Source organism: Juglans regia, chromosome 13, assembly GCF_001411555.2.
Source record: "Juglans regia cultivar Chandler chromosome 13, Walnut 2.0, whole genome shotgun sequence".
Lineage (NCBI taxonomy): Eukaryota > Viridiplantae > Streptophyta > Magnoliopsida > Fagales > Juglandaceae > Juglans > Juglans regia.
In genome coordinates this window covers 36,031,242-36,054,454 of record NC_049913.1, presented here as the reverse complement: position 1 = coordinate 36,054,454, position 23,213 = coordinate 36,031,242, and the positions used below count along the sequence as shown (strand labels likewise).

General features: G+C 36.1%; 1 protein-coding gene across 1 annotated transcript; it reads left to right on the top strand.

Annotated features, from left to right (window-relative positions):
• Positions 1-19,905: 19,905 nt before the first annotated feature.
• Positions 19,906-22,181, top strand: LOC108997222 (zinc finger CCCH domain-containing protein 15 homolog). The gene is made up of 2 exons (XM_018973399.2): positions 19,906-20,094; positions 21,747-22,181. Exons 1-2 carry the CDS (start codon positions 19,996-19,998, stop codon positions 21,879-21,881), a joined length of 234 nt encoding a protein of 77 aa, XP_018828944.2. The 5' UTR covers positions 19,906-19,995; the 3' UTR covers positions 21,882-22,181.
• Positions 22,182-23,213: the final 1,032 nt, after the last annotated feature.

Below are 23,213 nucleotides of genomic sequence, written 5' to 3'. Positions count from 1 at the left end.
ATAACTATATATATATATATATATTTATAATACATTTAATATATTATAGTCTAATATATTATATATTAGACTATAAAATATGCTAATATATTAGACTATAAAATATGCTAATATATTAGACTATAACTATTTAACTAATAATAATATATAATATATAAGTCTATAACTATTTAACTAATAATAATATATGATCAATTAAATTTTTATTTTTAATATTAAACTTTTATTTTTTAATAATATTATCTTATATATAATTATATTAATAGCATATGATCAAACAAATCATAAATGTTCAAATTTAAGATGAACATTTTATGTTATAATTTATAAATTATAATATGAAATTATTTATATATGATATATATAATTTATATATCATATATAATTATATATATCATATATAAAATTTTCACATATAATTATACATTATATATAAAATTTATATATATAATATTTTGTATAATTTTAATTTTGTATAAAACTTATATATAAAATATTAATTTATATATATATATATATATTTTATCAATCGGTCCAGTCCAATCCAATTCGGGAAATTCTAAAATCGGAACCGAATCGGTTTCGGCCCGTTTACGCATTACAAGAATCGGTCATGGACCAGACCGATTTTTCAGTTTAAATTTACACTGTGATATCCCATATGATATGGATAAGGGTATGTGGTGTATGGGATCCTACATTGCTTGGGAATAAGAAGTTCTTGCTCTTTATAAGGTTCCAATGGAGCTCCAATTATATCATTGACTAGTCCTTTTAGAGTATAGGTCATATGGTTTGGGCCTTCCATTGGGGCGTTACAGATGATATCAGAGCCTATCCCAACCAGAAATGTGGGACTTGAGCCGTGCCACCTACGAAGGACAAGCCCGACGAGGACGTCGGGAATTTAAGGGGGGAGATTATGATACCTCATATGATAAGAATAAGGGTAAGTGGTGTATGGGATCCCACATTGCTTGGGAATGAGAAGTTCTTGCTCTTTATAAGGTTCTAATGGGGCTCAAACTATATCATTGACTAGTCATTTTGGAGTATAAGTCATGTGGTTTTGGCCTTCTATTGGGGCGTTACATACATCCTTAGTAGTATGCATGAATCATGATTCCTAAGTTTGCAAAATTATAAGCAGAGGCAAGAAATTTAGTCGGGAAAAAAAGAGCAAAAATAGTTCTATGCATGGATGATTGCATGGGATATGAGCCTGAAAAACATCTATATATATGTCAGTTTATACTGCTTGTGAGTGCATAATAATGCAATTAATTAATCAATGATTGTCTCATTAATTAATCAGGTTAGAGATAGTGAATTTTAAGAGGTTACATAGTACACCCAAGGTGGTGGGCACATTAGTGACGGTGATGGGAACCATGGTGATGACTTTGTGCAAAGTAAGGCTGTTCATCCGAGTCGGACTTTTTTCCTCCAGATCCGAAACCCGGATAACTAGGTTCCGGTTACGGGTTCCGACCCGGTACCTGCACAACAATACTCAAGTACATCCGGGCCGGGTTCCGGGTTTTAAACTAGAACCCGGCTTTAAACCCGGTACCCAGGTTTTTTTTTCTTGTGCGTTCAATCCGTAAACAAAAAGCAATTCCAGACGTTAGTTCAAAATTTCGAACAAGAGAAATGAAAAACATCAGCCTACATCCTCAACACACCGTGTTGAGTTGAAGAAAAAAAAAAAAATTTCTGAAGGGTGTGCTGCGGCTTCCGGCTGATGCCCAGCATTACCCTTCGAACAAACACAGAAACCACGTACATGTTTCTGTCTTCCTTCTCTCGACTTTCGTTTCCTCCATTAAAATGCCAATAAAAGCATTTCGTCTCCCCTCTCATTGGAACCTCAAGTTCATCAACAATGGCAGAGACTAACAGCCGAATCCCGTGCTCTTTGCCGCAGACCCATCAATTGAATCCCGTGCTTCAGTCTCTCTTCCACGCCCTTTGCAGAACAGAGATGGACAAGGATGCCGGGAGCTATCCTTACTGGAATGAAAAGCACAACTTGGACCCAATGCATGCAGAGTCTTACATAGTCATTGAATTTTTTTTTTAATGTGTATGAGTTTTGCAGAGTCAAAGATCTAAGACAGGAAGATGAAGAACTCGGTCTCGGATTACAGCTTCTAAATTGACAACGATGAAGAAGTGGATGCCGGGAAAGAAATTGACAAAAGACAACGATGGAAATGCAGAAATGAGACAAGTGCTTACGTCTCCCTTTTTAGTGCAACAGAGAACGTGGCTTTGGGTTCAGTCCCTTTTTAGTGCAACAGCAGATGATAGAGATGGGGACTTGTGTGTTTTAATTGCTTTATCCCAACTCCCAAGACTCTTCCGAGTTCCAAGGGCGACATTTCTATGCTTTTATATAATAATTGTACTTTAGTTCGTCGCTTCTTCTATTCTCTTTTCTTTATTTTTTTTCATTTTTATTTTTTGATATTACTTTTCAAAAAATTTATAAACAATGTTAAAAAAAAATCCGAGTTTAATCCGGAACTCGTAATACGGATTTTTCATCTGAGTTCTAGTCCGGGTCTAACCCGGTCCAAATTTCGGCCTGGGTTTAAAATTCGGTATATCCAAATTTTCGGATCGAAATTCGGATGAATTGTACTAATACAAACGCCCCTTCGTCAATTTCTTTTTTTTTTTTTTTGGGAGGGGAGGGGAGGGGAGGGAGAGCGCAAAGCCACCAAAAAGCCAGCACATAGTCTGCAGATCAGCATTGGGTCACCGGGACTTTAATGCTCCTAGGCAATAACTGTGGCTGGGCCAGTTCTTTATATTGCAGTGCGTAATATTATAAATATATACAAGTTTTAATTTACTGTTTTGGATGATTTCTATATTATGAAATTATATTCTGAAATATGGCATGCATCCTTGTGGAGATCAGTCATTTACGTTGAAGATGTACCCGGTAGCTTGGATATGCTTAATGGGGATGGTGGAAGGTTCAATCGTATCGCTTATCATGGAACGTCGCGACCTCAGTGTCTGGGCTATTGGCTGGGATTCAAGGCTCCTTGCTGCTGTTTACTCTGTAAGCAGCTTGCAATCAATTAATTAAGCCATTTTTATTACAATCTTCTTGCTTTACTTTGCAACCCAATTCATTACATATTGTACATCATGAGTACACCAAAAGATGTATTATATAAATAGTCTACCCAATCCTCAATTTATTTCAACTCTGTGTACATCATGAACAATATATCTCGATCGTAATGTGCGTGCTAGCTAGCTAGCTAGAATGCACATGGCGCGCGGCTTGATCGATCAGTATTTAGAGCAATGTCTTAATCTTTATGATGTGTTGATTATACATATATATATATATATATATATATATATATATACATGTTTAATTGTTTCGCTATGACTTGATGATCAGTACGTACATATATTATAAAAAAATTGATTATTTGTGATCAATTATTTTTAATAAAATGATTATTTTTAATTAAAATGAATCTATTTTTATCGTAAATAGTCATTTTTATCATACAAAAATGATCATAAATATCTATTTTTCTTGTCTTCGACATTTACAGAGTCTTGTGGGAGTAAAAACAAAGATGCTCCAAACGCAAAAGGTATAGTGGCCGATGAGAAAGGAACCCAAGAATTGCCAATCACAGACACCATTAGATCATATATCATCAATTATAACCACTGCTACTGCTGCTGCTGATAGCAACGACGATGCAGCTAATTCCAAGTGTCAAAGATTCCTCATGCAACAGCGCCACTCCACCAGTACTAGTATAGGGTTTTGAAAGATTGTACACGATTTATATATTATAATCTTCTCCCCCTTTTCTCCGGAGTGGGACTGCTAGCTCTAATTATCATGTATCATGTTTTGATGTTCGTTCGTAGAGATCGATTACAATGTCAGACAACATAAATAAATTATCACCAATTATGTCGATATATATCACATATCATGTACGTACCTACGTAGTGTTCTTTTATTATACTATAAAAGGTTTATTTAGGAAAATTAAATATTTTGGAAACAAGATCAAACTCGCTTGAAAAATAAATTAGTTGTTCATAAACGTAAAATAAAACTGGATCATAAATTCGAGTTTGAGTGCTCGTATTCAATTAAAAATTCAAATTATAAAAAGTTCTCACAAAAATAAACTCACAATCATATAATAGGCTGAGATTGAATAAACAACTAGGATCTAGCATGAATAAACCGTTTTAAGTTTGAGATCATTAGGAACATTATCGCGTATCTTATTTGCTAGAAATTAGAGCCATAGTTTCAAGCTATGTTTCGATATTGAGGTGATCTTAGATAATCTGTGAATAGTAATGAAAAAGTAGTGAATCTCTCTTTTTGTTCTCTCTTGAGATCAAAGTATCTAGACTGTAGATGTGTTGAGTGTTACTCTAAATTATTCTATGTAGTATACTTCACCACCAAGAGGAGATACTTAAGACTTACTGGATTATTTGTTCAAGCTAGATAAACTTGTGGAGCAACTTAATAAGTTGTGCTTGAGGTATTCCACTGTGTACTCTAACATATTCAATTAAAAATTGAAAAATAAGGAGTACTTCATGACTAGCTATCTCCTATTTTGTAAAAAAAAATATTTTAGTTACAAAGAGTTTTCACAAAAGTAAACTCACAATTAGGCCTGCAACCCGACGTGATATAGTTGGTTTTGTGTCAGACCCGATCCAAGAAAACAAATTTATGGCGTCAAACCGGTCCGACCCGACCCGACAAAAAATAGAATCGGATCGAACCCGCATGACCCTTTTTGTAAAAAATAAAAATAAAATTGAAAATCTTGCTTTCTTCTTCATCAGGCAGAAGAACTAGCTTCCATTTTTTAATTGAATACCAATTTATTTTCCCCCAAATCAAACTTCAACTTTCAATCTTATCGACAATTTCTATCATGCTGATCTCTACAGAAATGCTGAGATTAAAAGAAAACAAAGAAAAATATTAAGAACAAAAAAATACTGACATTACCGCTTCCTTTCCCTTCACACTTTCTTAGAAACCAAACAAATACAGACCCACTAAATATTGGATTGAGTTTTATAAATACTGGACTGAAATAACCATACTAAACCCACTAAAGATCCTTTAAATCTGGACTAAACACAAAAAAAAAAAAAATCCTTTAAATTTGAGAATTACCGTAAGCCTAGATCTCAACCCCCTCACTCCACACAGGCAAAATCATTGACCTTCTTTGGCAAGCCTTGTACATCAATAATTAGTGATCTCTACAAAGTCTTTATGGAGTTTCCTAGGCTAATGTAACCAAATGTAAAAAGGCATTTTCCAACCTCAAATGATGTACCACAAGGACGGTCAACCTTTTCCCAAACTTCTGTGATTTTCTCTGTCAATCCCCTAGGTGCACTGACTGGTTTACAGAATTCATAACCAAATGGGAAGCCTCAAGAGCTTTAACTTCAGTCAATCAACTTGATCTATACTTGTGTATATTGTACATTTTTTATTTAAAAAAAAGTCTGTTGAGTGTGTTAAATCATTTTCCTTTTCACAATTTTTCATAAGACTGGCTGATCCAACTTCCTCATTTCTCCAGCATTGTTAAATCGTATTCAGTTTTCCCAACAAGTAAAAGGGTTGATTTTTAAAAAACTGTGTTATGTGCAATGTACTGAGTGATACCTACTTGATTTTTCCCCTCCTTATTTTCTCTCCGCACAATTTTTCTGTTTTTTTCGTCTGTTTTGGTTGGTGATGTTGTTCATGGGAGGTTGAGTGAGGGATGATTGCAAATATGAGTAGGAATACAAGCAAGTTGAATGTTGTCATTATTGATCGTAAATTCTTTGAGGTAGTTAGAACTGGGTGATGGGAGAACATTATAGAAAGGGGTTGGAAGTTGGTGAGGAGTCTTCACTTGGAGCTAGCCTCGGCATGGTGGTTCACTAAAGCTCTGGAAGACTGCCTGAAGATGGGAGGAAGGGAATTTTATTCAGCACACAGAGGAGACAGGGGCTTCATAACCCAGAGATGCTCAAACTCCCAAGGGGCCTTCATGTTGTTGGTGGAATTCAAACAAGGGGGTAGGAGAAACAACATTCTTATTCCTGAAGGGAGAGATGGGAGGGGGTGGAGAAATCTGGTAGAGGTCTTGAGGGAGGCAGGAAGAGAAGTCTGTGTAGCTGGGCAAGCACCTCCAATGGAGGCACTGTAGAAACCCTGTACTCGAGGTCCTGCTTGTCTTAGCACGAGACGTGTTGTCGCCATATATGCAGAGAAGTGTAAGGAGGGTGGTGGCAGTGGTAGGGATGATGGAAAACTTACTGAGGGCTCTGTCAGTGATGCAAAATCAGTAGAACGAACAAGATGTAAACTAATCTAGTTGGCTTGATACAAGTGGTAGAGGAAGATAAAGGGGAAAAGGTGATACGGTGCGTGTTGAAATATTTTCAGAAGGGATCGAAACGGTGTGTAGAGTAGGGCTGAGCACCGACACTTTCGGAGTCGGAGGGCCCAACCTCCGACTCCGACTCCGACATGTAGAGAATCCGCTCTGCCTCCGACTCCGACTTGTCGGAGCGGAGTCAGAGCGGAGTCGGATTTTTTGACTTTTTTTTTTTATTTTTTTTAACTTCATATTTGTCCCACTTTTTAAAAAAAATTTGTGGGCTTTCAAATTTCAATTTTCTCAAAATTACAATCCAAACTTACTAAACTTTTGATTATAATAAAAAATACAACTAAATAAAACAAGTAACATATTAACATACATTCAAAAATTAAAAATAAAAAGGAAGTCCTATTTTTACATGTACTCCCATCATCCATGATTCCATATCCACATCCAACTAATCACTATAATAAACAAAGGCACCGTATACGAAATAAAGATTAAAAAAAAAGGCACCATATAATTACTATAGTATGCTATTATAATTACTATGAATCTGTTTTTAATTATATTATATATATATTATTATATATGAATATTAAAAAAAAATCACCGTATATGAAATGAAGATTCAAAAAATAGTATTACTATTTTATATATAATATAGTATTAATATATTATATTATACTATTAGTCTATTACTATATCTTATAGTATAATTACTAATACTATAGTATCATACTATTAGTTTGTTAGTGATTTAATATTATATATATTAAATCTCTAATCTCTTATACTTGATATATATATTAATATATATAAATATTAGTAATACACTAATAGTATTAGTATATTAGTATTAGTATTAGTTATACTAGTAGTGATATTAGTTATACTAATAGTTATATTAGTATTAGTTATTATTAATACTATATATTATACTAATAGTGATATTAATACTATATATAATTATTACTAATAGTGATATTAATACTATATATAGTTATAATGATTAGTATAACTACATTAGTATTAGTTATAGTGATTTAGCATAACTATATTAGTATAAGTTATAGTGATTTAGTATAGGTATAATACTATAAGTTATAACTATAGTTTATAATAGTATTAGTATAAATATTAGTATTAGTTATAGTAATTTAGTATAACTATATTAATATAAGTTATAGTGATTTAGTATAGGTATAATACTATAAGTTATAATTATAGTCTATATTAATATTAGTATTAGTTATAGTGATTAGCATAACTATATATCAGTATTTGTTATAGTGATTTCAATTTAGTATAACTATATAATATTATTAGTATAAATCACTATACTAACTATATTACTGATAGTATTAGTATACTAATACTAGTATATCACTATAGTTAATAGTATCATATAGTAATATAGTATTAGTAATTAATACTATAGTGATTTATATAGTAATTTATATATAGACTTAAAGTGGATTACTAATAGTATTAGTATTAGACCATAAATCTAATTAATATACTAATGTATATTTGTATTACTAATATATTTATCAAAAGGAATATGTTAAGAATTTATTAAGTCAAAAAATATAATTAATACAAGATATTGTTATATAAAATTTATATAAATAATACTTTAGTTATTATACATTAGTATTATATGTTATTCTAAATTTATAGATTAGTGTTTATCCATTAGTATTACATGTTGATGTTATTATGCATCTTAGTGTTTATAGTATATTATATATACATTAGTATTACATGTTATTATATTTATACATTAGTAATTTAGTGCTACAATTTACATGTAACATGGTAGTAATATTGTAAATTTGTAATAGTATGATATTTACATATAGTCATATACTAAACTATTTTTATTTATTAGTCAATTTAGTCTATATATTATAGTATAAATATATTATTTAACTAGTATATTATTGAGTTTAACTAACTATATAAGATATAGTTGTATAAAATTTAAATGATTAATACATAGAAAAACACATATATTTTTATAAAATATATATAAAATCGGAGGCGGAGTCGGAGGACCAAGTCGGAGGCAGATTGTCGGAGGCGGAGTCGGAGCGGAGTCGGAGTCGGAGTCGGTTCTTCAATGACTCCGACTCCGACTCCGACTTCCAATAGGGAAAAAACTCCGACTCCGACTCCGACAAGCGGACTCGGAACGGAGCCGGAGCGGAGTCGGATTGTCAGATTTTTGCTCAGCCCTAGTGTAGAGGGTGTAAACGAGGGGGATGTGGGCTTGGGCCATGGGCTTGCTGAAGGCTGGGTTGGAGGTTTGGGCTCGAGATAGGAGGTTGGGCCTATTGGAGGGCTGGGCTTGGGGAAAGGCCCGTTACGAGTATGGAGGCCTTTGAGCAAAAATCCGTGTATTGGCATTTTTAGGGACACGAAAGGGGCTAGCACGATGGCGCCAGAGCCTGTGCCGATGGCACCACCACTGGCACAAAAAATGTCATCGGTCCTTGGTGAGTCTTCTGGTGGTGCGATGGTGCCAGTGCTATCACCAAAGAAGAAGGAGGGAGTCCTCGAAAGGGCCTGTAATGCCGATGGTCATGCCATGCTCGAGGAAGCTGATTTCGAGGAGGGGGAAATTGTGGGGATGAAGAAGGAGGTGAAGGGGTTTTGGGAGCCATGCTGTTGGAGGGAGAGGTGCCACCAGTTCTAGACATGCCAGAGTGTTCTAGGTTGCAGCAGAGTGTGCTGTTGGGTGGTAGGTTGTCACAGAACCTACCAAAGGAGGGAGGGGAGCCACTGTTTGAGGAAGACTTGAAGGTTCTAGAAAGGGGGAAGGAGGTGGAGATGGGGGAGGTGGAAGGGGACGGTGCACTGGTTCTTTTCAACCCAAAGGGGAGGATCCTTCACCAATACGTATTATGCCACCTCTACCTACTGACTGTATTAAACAAGGTGGAGGAACTGGAAAGTGAGGTGGGGATTTCGTGTGATGGTTAATAGCCATAGAGGCAGGTAATCCACAACAGGGGAAATGGCTAAAAAGAAGCTGGGAGTTGAAGTGGCTCAATTGGTCTATTAACTATGATGGAAAGGAGGGGAGTGCAAGTCGTGGTAGGAATAAAGGAAGGGCTGGATTTGTTGTTAAATGAAGCCCAAAATTCTAATTTGGAATGTTAGGGGGTTGAATGAGATCAATAAACGCCTCAAAATAAGATCATTGTTAAGACAATGAAATATGAACATTATTTGTTTGCAGGAAACAAAGTTAAAGATCATTACAAGAAGAACTATTCGGAGTATTTTGAGCTGCCAATATGTAGGATGTACATACTTACCTTCTAAGGGAGCTTCGGGTAGAATTTTGGTCATGTGGGACAAGAGGGTAGTGGAGAACATTGATGAATTTGTGAGAGATTACTCAATGGGAGTTTCCTTTAATAAGTCTGTAGATGGCTTTGAATGGGCCTTTGCTGGGGTTTATGGCCCTAACTTAGATAGTAAACGACGGTTGCTTTGGGATGAGCTAGAAGGCCTATGTACTTGGTGGGATGTTCTGTGGTGTATTGGTGGGGATTTCAATGTGACAAGATTTCCCAGTGAAAGATCGGGAGAGGTGCGACAAACTCAAGCTATGGTGGACTTCTCAGATTTCTTTTTTTCGAACTAGTACTCATGGACTTACCACTCATGGGAGGTGACTAAACTTGGTCTAACAATCAAGCTTGGTCAAAGTTGGACAGATGCCTCATTTCTCCTTCATGGGAAATACAATTTCCAGAGTTATGTCAGAAAAGACTTCCTCGGGTATGCTTTGATCACTTTCCCATAGTGTTAGATTGTGAAAGAATTTCAAAGAGTAGAAGACTGTTCAAATTTGAGAATATGTGGTTGAAAGTGGAGGAGTTTGTGGAATTCGTTAGACAATGGTGGAATTCATATGATCTAGAGGGCACCCCGAGCAAGGTCTTGGCTTGAAAATTGAAAGCTTTGAAGGTGGATTTGAAGATATGGAATAAACAGGTATTTGGTAATGTAATATTACAAAAGAAGAATCTCCTTTAGGAATTGCAAAGCCTGTAGGGTGTGGAAGAAGAGAATGAACACAAAGGCCAAGTTGTCTTAGAGATAGAAAGGTTGATATTAATGGAGGAGATCTCGTGGAGGCAAAAGTCAATGGCATTGTGGCTTAGGGAGGGGGATAAATGTACAAAGTTTTTTCATCAAGTTGCAAACTCACATAAGAGGTTTAATTCCATTGAATCCATGACTATTGATGAAGGTTTATCATCAGATCAAGCAGCAATTAGAGAGCATGTTGCTGGACACATTGAACAATTGTTGACGGGAACATATGCGTGGAGACCAAAGGTAGATGGTCTAGCTTTTAAGGCCATTGATCATAATAGTATGGTCTAGTTAGAGAGACCATTTGAAGAGAAAGAGGTACGAATAGTAATCAAAAAAATAAATAAGGATAAAGCGTCGGGTCCGGATGGTTTCACTATAACATTTTTCCAGACTTGTTGGGAGGTGGTGGAAGGGGAGATTATGCAGGTTTTTCAAGAATTCTTTTCGTTTGGAAAATTTTAGAGAAGTTTAAATACTATTTTTATTGCACTTGTTCCTAAAAAGGTATGTGCAATAGAGGTGCAAGATTTCAAGCCTATTAGCCTTGTGGGCAGTATATATAATAATTGCCAAGGTTCTTGTCAACAGGATGAGCACTATTATGGATAAGATTATTTCGAAGTCCCAAAATGCATTTGTGAGAAGTAGACAAATTTTGGACTCGGTTCTTATAGCTATTGAATGCTTGGACAACAAGCTTAAGTTGGGAGTACCGGGTATCTTATGTAAACTAGACATGGAGAAGGTCTATGACCACATCAACTCGAATTTTCTGTTCTATTTGCTAAGTAGATGTGGTTTCGGGAAAAGATGGCAGGGGTGGATGAAGCATTGTGTGACAATGGCTCGGTTCTCGGTTTTGGTAAATGGTGATCTTGTGGGTTTCTTTAATAGTTCACAAGGGTTACAACAAAGTGATCCACTATCACAACTATTATTTGTGCTTGTGATGCAGGCTCTTAGTAGAATGGTGTCGACGGCGGTAGAGGGAGGGGGGTTTTTTCAGGATTCTCAGCTGGGGCTGCTAACCATGACTCCCACCATTATTTCTCATCTATTATTTGCAGATGATACGTTGCTGTTTTGTGATGATGAGGTAAGAAATATTCAATCTTTGAAGGCCATCTTGCTATGTTTTGAAGCAACTTATGGATTGAAGATAAATCTTACTAAAACAGAGATGGTTGTAGTGGTGAGGTAAGAAATATTAGAAGATTGGCCAACATATTGGGGTGTGTGGTTTCTTCGCTACCATTGAAGTATCTTGGTTTGCCGTTGTTAGCAACTTGAAAAGCCAAGACAATTTGGAGGTGTTAAAGAAATTAAAGCGTAAGTTAGCCAGGTGAAAAATGTTATACTTATCGAAAGGGGGGGCGAATCACACTTATAAAAAGCACTCTTTCCAATCTTCCCACATATTTCTTGTCTTTATTACCCCCTTCCGACGAGCATTGCAACTAGGTTTGAGAAACACCAACACGATTTTCTGTGTAGTGGTATGGGTGATGAGTTTAAATTTCATCTAGTTGGTTGGGATAGAGTGTGTACTCTTTTGAGAGATGGTGGGTTGGGGGTCCGTAATGTGAGGTTCTTCAATAAGGCTTTATTAGGGAAATGGTTGTGGCGTTATAATCATGAGAGAGAAGCCTTATGGAAATGTGTGATTGATGCGAAGTATGGGTGTGCAAGAAGGGGTTGGTGTTCTAATGAGGGGAGGGGGGCTTACGGGGTAGGGTTGTGGAAGTATACAAGGCAAGGGTGGGGGGATTACTTGAGTAACACTCGGTTGTGTTTAGGAGATGACAACAAAATTAGCTTTTGGGAGGATGTGTGGGTGGGAGATTTGGCTCTTAAGGATGCTTATCCTAATATTTTAAAAATTACACGAGATAAGGAAGTTATGATGGCTGATGTGAGGGCAATTAGTCAAGGTTCACAAGTGTGGAATATCAACCTCACTAGGGAGGTACAAGATTGGGAAGTGAGTGTGCTGGAGGAGTTCTTCAACTTGCTGTACAACATCACTGTTGGGGTTCCAGCTGAAGACACAATGGAATGGAGACCTTCTAAGAAAAGAAAATTCTCGGTTCGCTCTTTTTATGATATACTTTCAGCTCAAACTAGGTCCAATTTCTCGTGGTAGAACATATGGAGGAGTAAAGCACCTCCCAAGGCTACATTCTTTGTTTGTACAACAGCTCTAGGGAAGATCCTAACCATTGATAATCTAAGGAGGGGAATTATTATTATGGATTGGTGTTGTATGTGCAGAAATAGTGGGGAATCGGTAGACCATTTACTACTACACTGTAATTTTGCTAGGGACATATGGAATTATTTCTTCAGAAGTATGGGACTAGCTTGGGTAGTGCCGGGAATGGTGGTGGAACTACTAGCTCGTTGGAGAGGGATCGTAGGGACACCACAGATTGTAGCAATATGATAGATGATTCCTATTTGTATTTTCTGGTGTATTTGGAGAGAACGAAATGATAGACTTTTTTAGGATCATGAACTTTCCTCGGAGGATTTTAGGAGATTTTTTGGAAGACTTTATTTATGTGGGCTATTGCTCTAGAGTTAAATGGTTAGCTTCCATAACTTTCTTGTAACAGTTTCTAGTCTTAATTTGGTATACTCATATGTATACCTTCGGTGTACTTGGGTTATGCCTATTTTTATCAATACAACTACTTATTACTTATAAAAAAAATCATAATTTTTCATAAGTTAGAGACTATTGATATGAAAGAAGGGTAAATTTTTTAGGAAAAATGGTAAATAGTCCACATGGAGTATACAAGAGAAAAAAGTAAACATATCCAAAAAGTTATGGGAACTAGAACAAGAAAGTACGAAATGTGCAACCATTTAGTGGTGCAAAGTTCTAAAAGGATTAAGTCAAAGATCCACACAATCTTCACTTACTCATTGAAGCAACGGTCACTTCTTGCCTATGGTGGTATTTTTGTAGGGAGAGGAACGATAGAAGCTTTGAAGATCGCGAATGGTCAATGGACAAGAATAGAGCTTTCTTTTTTAACACTTTTCTCCATTGGTCGATTGTATTAGACTTCAATGGTCTGAATATCCATGAATTCCTTGTATCCCTAATCAATCATGCCTAGGTGTTGCTCTTGTATATGTCCCGTGTATCTAGGTTATGCCTAGTTCTTGTCAATAAAACTCTTATTTACTGATCAAATAGAATTCCTCTCCAAATGCACCACATATTTTTTAATCAGTAAATAGGAATTTTATTGACGACTCTCCAAATGCACGACATTAAACATATTGGAATTATTTTCCACAATGTATTGGTATGATGGCTATTGAATCTCCCTTTTCAACACTCCAGGACACAATTTGAGGCATAACCCAAATTAGTCAAAAATAAAAAGCGTAAGGTAGAGTAAGACATAGTTGAATGATTCTGGTACGATATTTGGTGTGGTGATGTTGCCTTCAAAAATGTTTTCCCTTCTCTTTATAGGATTGCGTTGGATAAGGGTGCCTCAATGGCTGACAACATGGACATTTCTACTAGTTCTCTTTAATGGTCTATGAGGTTTATTAGAGATGTCCAAGATTGGGAGGTGGGGTATTACTGAATTTTACAGCGTATACTGGACGGGAAGATAGGTTGCTTTGGACTCATTTGGGGAAAAAGAACTTCTCGGTCAAATCCTATTATAAGGTTATGTCGACCCATTCTTCCATTGCTTTCCCGTGGAAGTGCATTTGGAGGAGTAATGTTCCTCTCAAGATTGCTTTCTTTGGTTGATTGACCTCCCATGAGAAAATATTGACTACCGATAAGCTGAGTAAGTGTGACCTTTATATAATAGATTGGAGTTTCATTGTAAAAGAAACGAAGAATTGGCGGATCATCTTCTTCTTCATTGTGCAGTAGTTAAGGCTTTATGGGATGAAATCTTCACTAAGCTTTAGGCTTGGTATTGTATGGCTAATGCCTAAGAGGGTGGTAGATTTATTGTCTTGTTGGAGAGGAATTCGAGGCAATCGTCAAATCGCAGTTGTTTAGAAGATCGCGCCTCTATGTTTAATGTGGTGTACTTAGAACGAGAGGAATGGTCGTTGTTTTGATAATAGGGAACGTTCATCGGGTTTAGGGACTTTTTCTTTCATACATTGTTACTTTGGGCTTCAGCTATTGTATCGAATGAGACTAGTTTTAAGGCTCTTTTGTTTTCACAACTCATCTTAACTCATTTAATATAATCTAATCATTACAATTTTTTTAAATTCTCGTACAAAATAAAATAAACAATTCAACTTTTTCAAATCTCAAAATGAAAATAATATTAAAAGTATATATTCTAACAATATTTTATTCAACTTTTAAATTTTATCTCAACTCATCTCATCTCATCTGTGAAAACAAACGAGGCGTTAATGACTTTTATGCTGTTTTTCATAGCGCTTAGCTTGTAATTAGGTTCATCTCCTGTGTACTTGAGCCTTGCCTAATTATGCGGATCAATAAATTATTCTTACTTATAAAAAAAGTTCATCTTCCATATGTAATACCAAGTTACCAGAAATATTTATCACTTTCGCATATTTTCCAACATAAGGATCTTCCTTGAAATGGCCGTCCAAAAAAGGAAAGTCGCCCTCAAAATGGATTTACTCGGCCATATATGAATGGAAAAGAGCTACTGTGGGGAGCTAAAGTATTGTAGAACGATCTAACTTTAAACACCCCTCTCTTGGAAGGGACTCGTCATAGCTTGTTTTCACCACCTTTTGTTAAACAAACTACATAAAATTGATTAAAAAAACAAAAATTTCCACCTCCCAATTGTGAGGCAATCTAATAAAATCTACATCCCACTGGTACGAGTCTTTAACATACTGAAGCGACCTACCACAAAAGCATATTTGGCACGCACAATATTGTATTAACTATGAGATGGTTACCTTGAGAGATTGAACTCCATGCCATATATCATTCCAAGACCTTATCCTAGAAACGTCTCACACCCATATTCAATTCACCGAGAAAACCCCCCTATCCTTGGTGGATATTCTTACATAGACCAACCTCATATGTCCAATTAACCTCGTTGAACACTATCTGCCCCAAGAGCTACCATATTTGGCATCCACCCCATACTGTCTCAGCCATTTTCCCAACAAACCTCCATCATACGACCTTTCGGATATCCAAACCTCAATCAGAGATCGAAGAATACATGGTTGACCAATTAACCCAGTGAGATTTAGGTCCCTCCCCATACCACCCCAAAGAAAATCCCTTTGTACTTCCTCTCAGGGATTACCAACTCAAGGAAAATTAGTTAAGGAAACTTAAATCAATGTACCCAAGCCACTTTTAGACAACTAAAGTCTCTTCTGGCCAGTCAAATAGAGCTCCGTCTTTTCAAGAATGTCATTTGTAAAGATACAAAAGCAAGTCAAAGATATCATGGTGCACACTCTGGTTCATGTTCCTAAGGTCAACCTCTCATCATCTAATCAGCTTTGTCAACCAACTCCAATTATTTTTCTGGTGTTACTATCATGGTTTTATTTCCCTTTACATTAATTTGTATTCTTGAAAATGACACAAAATAAGATACAATACCATGAAACAACTCGCCCACATTCGGACATAATTCAAAGCTAAATGGAAAGCATAGCAATTGTAAAATTTTCTACCCAAAAATAATGCATTTCAATTATAAGATAATGAAAATTTCCTAAATCCAAAGAGGTACCTCCAGTAAGCATTGCTTTACAAGTCTCTTATGCACATCCAAAGCATATGACTACAACCCCAAGTCTTTCTCTAACAATCTTCGTACCCCCTCAAATGTCAAGGAACTGCATTTCAAAAACAATTTCATAAGTAACTCAGTTTTTGAATAACCCACGACACGCTCGAGTCACAAAATTCTCTCTAATATACTAAGGAAACAATATAAAGCAAATAGATTGCTTCCACTATCATGCAAAAAAAGAAAGTTAAAAAGTTAATCAATGAGTGATATAAACCAATAATTGAATTCATTACCATCAACACAATCAGTAAATTCTTCATATATGGCAAAGAATCATATGCATAAAAAAATTGACTTACAACAAAATTCTTCCATCTAAATTTGGGGCATATGAAATACACCAAAATTTGGGCAAAATTACTGACCTACAGTAGTCAGTAATTCTGTTTGTGAGTCGTTTATTATCAGCAGTATCATAATTCTTGTGTACTTGGGTTGTTTCCCTTTGTGTTTCGGATCAACTTACCTTGCTTATAAATAAAAATTACCTACATTTCTTTTTCACAAAAAACAAAATCTAACCATTGATAATATACATACATACATGTGCATCTAATATATGTTTGTATCTGAGCGTGTATGTGTGTATCTTGTTATTATGGAAAAGGCAATGGGAAACAACAAGGGAGCTAAATAAATATAAGCGAGCAAACAAGAATTTTGTATGCTTCTGCAAAAAGCTTATGACACTCCCAAACAAGTACAAGAAATAGACATATAATCAAACAGCACTAGAAAGGTACGCTCCAATAAGAAATTTAAACTATCATACAATCTTCAAAACCCCGCAGAGTTATATTTCACATGAACATACTTCTATGTTAATTCGGATCCTATATGCCTCTATATTCCCGAATAGAGCCCAGAACACGGAAATCCTTCAAAACCCTGAAATTAAGGGCAGGTTTGGGCGCTCAGTTGGGATGAGATTTCTCATCCCAATTCTTTAAACTGAGATGAGACATACTTTCCAAACAATCACTTCAAGATTTCTCATAAATCTCTCCCATTTTCCAAAACATCTCAAAATTGTTCATAGACAAGACCTTTATGCAGAACATGCAGCGTCTGTCCCCCTTTCACATTACTCCCCCCAACGTTCGTATAATGCCATTACCCTTCCTCCACAGCACAGTTCGTTGTCTCCCAAACAAACCCATCCTCCTCCATTACCAAAGGCTCAAGCTAGCACACTTCCTCCACAGAAAACTCAAAATCATCCGCCATTTGAGAAGCAACAGACTTGGAAACACACAACTTGTTAAACAAAAAACCCCCATTTATCGATCGGTGCCTTTTCAAGCCTGATCAAAGCGAGGTCTGACCGACGCAGATTTGAAGTTTCTCAAGGCATCCGATGAGAGTACTCACCACTAAGCTCATCTTCATCGTTTGAGGTAAAAACTTCACAAAACCCTACTTTCCCTCTGCCCCATGCCACTGTGAATCTCTAAACACTTTCATGTCAATCAAGCAGGGTATTGTTCACCCTGACGAAGCCAAATCTTGAACCTAGCTGTTTTGTGCAGTGAAATTAGATTGACCTAACCTCACCTGCACAAAATCACACCTCGCGTGGGCAGCAATAGTTGCATAGGAAATCCGTTTGGACGTCTCTTATATAATAGATAACAATGATGTATAAAAGAGTAATGGTTGATAGAGAGGAAGACACCCGTATGAAGCGAATCAACCCTTGCACCGTCATCCACAAATCTGATAGTCGTTGCCTCCACAACTGCACCACTACGGGTTCGAAGACTCGGTCGTACTAGGTGAGTATCAAGAAGCCCCCATTTTTTTGTTTATTGTTTGTTTGAGGGCTACTTATTGAATCATCGGTCTTTCTTGTAGCGTTACTACTTGAGGCGTGTTTCCACTTCATCCTTTCGCCAGGTATCTATCATTTGAATAGGTGTGATTCATTTATCTTGTTCTTACAACTTGATGCAATTCGTGAATCCAAGTTATGTTTATCAATTTATGAGGTTTATACAACTCTTGTGCAATCCGTGAATCAATTGTTGAATTGTCATTGTTGTTCATTTGTTCATTCAAGTTCTTAAGTATTTTTGCTTTTGTTCTTGAGTGTTCGTCATTATGTTCTTGGTGTTCTTCATTCATTTACTCTTCCAATCCATCTAATCTATATTTTCCACCAACCCTAGTGTTTGTCACTTTCCATAATTGCCTCATCATCTTTTGCCCTAGCCGAAACACCCATCCAATTTGACTTTGTCCTAACTGTCCACCATACTTTCCATAATTAGTGTTTCTATAATTTAGAAATTCTAATTGCTTTCTCTTACTTCCATAGCTGGCCATACACATCACCTTTGACTTCCAAGATTTTAGAAACATTTCCTAAAATCTCTTACTAGCCAAACTCGACCAACCCTAGCCGCCCAACTCCAAAATTCTAAACCTAAACCTTAGCTGTCTATCACCATCTTCCAAACCCTAAACCCAAAGTTCTAAGTGGCGCCAACCCTAGTTCCTCACTAGTGCCGTGCGCCCCTTGCTCCATTGTAGCCCATACACTTCATCAACCATTTCCATTATTCCACACACCAATTCAAGCCTAAACACCTAACCTCACCACACCAAAATGGTCATCTTTGTGACCATTGTTCTAAAATCAAGTAAGAGAGGAACGTGCATTCGGCATGGGCGGCTCAATACAAATTGAGACCTAAGGCGAAATTTAAGTGACGTATTCGTAAAAATATAAATTATTATATGGAATAATTTTCAAAATTTTCAATAAAATAAGATTTTATTTAAAATCTTTAAATAAAATTTTTGAATTTATGTTTATTACAACAACATAAAATGAGGTCTCAATGTAAATTTTATACCTCAATTTAGCTAAATCTTAAAAAAATTATTTAAAACATAAATAATTCATTGTATTAAATATTAGATTTAGTATTACTCGGGCTTGCACATTAAAAAATATAAAAATTATTTAAAATTTTATTTAATAGAATAATTTTTTTTTAAACATTTAAAAAAAATACCTCATTTTTATTTTTGGAAGCCTTACATAGAGTGTGGGCCTTAACAATATCCTAAATAACCTTGTTATTGAGCCAGTTGCATTTGGTCATCATAAGGAGATCCTAGGCGTAAAGATATTTAGGCCTCGTTTGTTTTTAGAAAATATCTCATATCATCTCATTTAATCTAATCATTACAATTTTTTTTAACTTTCAATACAAAATAAAATAAACAATTCAATTTTTTCAAATTCTAAAATAAAAATAATATTAAAAAATATATTTTAATAATATTTTATTCAACTTTTTAATTTTAGGTTGAGTTTGGATGTTGAAGTGAGTTGAGTTGAGTTGAAATGAGTTGAGTTGAGTTGAGTTGAGATGATAAAATATTGTTAGAATATTAGTTTTTAATATTATTATTATTTTAGAATTTGAAAAAATTGAATTGTTTATTATATTTTGTGTTAAAATTTAAAAAAATTATAATAATAAATTGAGATGAATTGAGATGGATTGATGATCCAAACGAAACCTTATCTCATTTCATTTCTTAAAACGAACGAGTCATTGGAGACTTGACCGAGTTGCCTAACACAGTCCCACGACACGCATCACACAGACGATCCGTTTGGACGAAAAGAAAAGAGAATGGGAGCGGAAGGAGAAGAGCAGGAAAAGCAGGGAAATCAGAATCCAAAACCCAATGCTATCACGCAGGCCCAGTTCCTCTCTTGGAAACGTCAGAAGGTCCTATCCGATTCCTTTTTTTTTTTTTTTAATCTTTTTCTCTCAGGTCTCCGCTAGGGTTTTCCTTCTCCACTTTTTATTTAGGTCGTATTGTCCCCCCAATTCGTTACGCTTACTGTGATAATTTCTTCATGGTGTGCCTGTTAGCCGTTTGAGGAGTTCATATTCATGAAAACGGAGAATTAGGGTTTTTTTTTTTTTTTGTCCTGTTCTTATTAATTAATACTTCGGTTTGGATGATATTGCATATTTTTTAGGGAATGGTAGCTTGTGTGCTATTATTACTGTTCTTACTCACGTTAATTAGCTTTAGACTAGTAGCAATTTAATAATAGCGGTGGTTTTGGAATAAGGAAGATTAGCATCTGGCCCGATTGATATATCTCTTTAGTTATAGACGCTTAGATTAGATGCTGGAGAAGTGGTAGTGGTGGGTGAGATTTATATTACTATACGCATTTAGTTGAGATATGGTGTAGGCGCTTCAAATGTTTCCATTGATATAGAGCCACGTACACATACCTCCAATAATGAGTGACATTCCCAAGGAAGTAGGGAGTAGAAACTTTTCTTTTGGAGGTAAAGGGCTGGAAGGGATGAGACCCCTAACCATGGCTCTGAGAAGGCAGACTTTGAGAAGGGAATTACCCCACTAACCCTATAGACTCAGCTACTGCTTCACTACCATATGAGTGTTGTGGGATGCGAACCCATTAATCGAGGAGAGAAAGTGTATTTACCACTCATCTTCCGGTTAGTTGCTCATTTGATTGTTTATTTCAAGTTTATGATTCATATGTGGCTTTTGATGTTAGGATCTGTCAGTTCTCATACCACCCTGACCCACTAATCTCACTTCTTACCCAAAGAAGCAAACCATCTCATTAGACCTACATTTTTATGAAGAAATTTCTGAGTTTTCTTGCTAGAAAGTGAAACACTTCTTGTATACTTGGGCTATGCCTATTTCTCATCAATAAAATTCTTTTTTACTGATCCAAAAAAAAAAGGAAGGTGCAATAGAACTTATAAATATTGGAAAGGGCCTTTAAAGTACAAACGAAAATTGACAGATGGAGAAAAAAGTTTGCCTCTAGCCCCAACATACACAGGTGATCCAATGATGCTGTTTCTTGTGACAAAGAGAAACCATATTGGCTGATTGAAGTGGTAGATTCTTGAGGCACTGCTAGGTTGCTAATTTCAATTTTGCCTGGTGCTTACCTAAAATCTTTTTTTTTGGAGATCAGTAGGGGCTTACCATTAATGATCTCAGTGATTTATCATGTCACTCTATGCCATCATGGGAAGATAATATCGAACACTGTCGGCAGTGTTCAATCTGTAGCAGGGATCTTCAGATGGTGTGTGCCCTGCTGCTTCTCACAAGGTTTTTACAATGTGTTAAACCATCCAATTCACATCTGAACTGATACGAGAAATTAGATATTGTGCAAACACAGTGAACCATATTTGTAGACTTAAATGTTATCTTGAACATGGTTGCTTAACTGACTAGGATGGTTAAGTAGCATTGTATGTTTTGAAGTGTCTGGCTGTGCAATCTGGTTTCCTTAACCTGCTTTAGGATTCGTTGCCCAGTCACACTCACATTTCTAATGGTTTTTTAAAATGTATGTACTTTAATGCAGGATTCTGATGCATCAGCTAGAAAAGCTGAAGCAGCTAGAAAACGTGAAGAGGATATCGCTGCAGGAACAGTCCAGATGAATGGCCGTGAGTTGTTTGCGCATGAGCCTTGGGTGTTTGATAACACCCGTTATTGAGTTGCTCCTGCGAAGAATTATATGATTCATATCTATATCCAAGTTTGACTTTTAGTGATTCTTTTCATGATGTTGACTTCCTATCTTGCTTTGCTTTTCTTTTCAGTTATGCTGCCTTTTTTTTGAGTATATAAGTTATCGTGCTTTGCTGGGAACAATAGTCTGCATGTATTCACAGGTTCTCATGAAGAGCCACATGCCAGAGAAGCACTGTATTCAATCATCAATATTAAAGCCAATGGCTGCATTATCACTCATAGACGCTCGTGTGGAAATGTTGCCCTGTAAAAGATTTGTAAAGAATACATAACTTAAAAGTAAAAAGATTTCTCATGCTCTGAATGATTAAAATACAAAAAAGTGTGTAGCCCACTTCTATTTGTTTTCTTTCTTGCCCAGCTTATCTTTGTCATTTAGATTGGAGATGAAATGTCTCTATCATTTCTCACAAGTTTTTATTTCTCTCACAAGTTTTTATTTCTTCCATTTGGCGGTCGCACATAAACTGGTAATGGCTGAACTTGTGCGCCCCAATTAAACCCATAAGAGCATTCCCAATCGCTCGAATTAAACCCCTGAGAGCATTGACAATGGCCTAGCTAAATGCTAATGCAAGTCCAAACTTTAGTTAGATGTGAGAAAAAGCCTTCACATTGGACTAACCAATTGTCCAAAGCTCAACACTTGAGCTATAGTAATTCTTGGGTGCTCTCTAAACTTGGTGAGTTACTATTCACGTTGGGTAAGTGTATTTTATTATTTCATCTACCTCCCACTTTCTCTTTCCCTCTTTCTTCATCCCGCAAGCTCCCCAGCACAAGATACCTCGCAGGCTCTTCTTCAACCCGCAAGCCCCCTTGTCTTCGTCGATTGTCTACGTTGTCGTCATCTTCCAGTCCAAACGGTAATCTCTCTTCCTCACTCCTCTCTCCCTCTTCTCTTTCTATTTTCTCCCATTTTTTCTTCATCGAGTGATTGAATCAACGTGTGTTTTGCTTTGCAAGGGGACCATTGATGTGTTGAACCCCTTTCCTTGCCGGTGAATTGTCGTCTAGAAGGTTGCGCAATTTCCTCCACAAATCTGTCACAAGAAAATCGCGATTCGGATAACTGGTTTGCTACATATCATTTTCAGTATGAAATTAGCTAAACTTCCGTTCATAGATCTACGGTTGTGTCAAAAATTTGGTTTTGCGTATTTGGGTATTGTGATGGTGTTGCGTATTTGAGTATTGCGATGAGTATTGCGTATTTGGAAATTGCTATGAGTATGTTTCGGTTCATGCATATTTGGGTATTGCGATGATGGACTATATATTATCTCAAAAGATA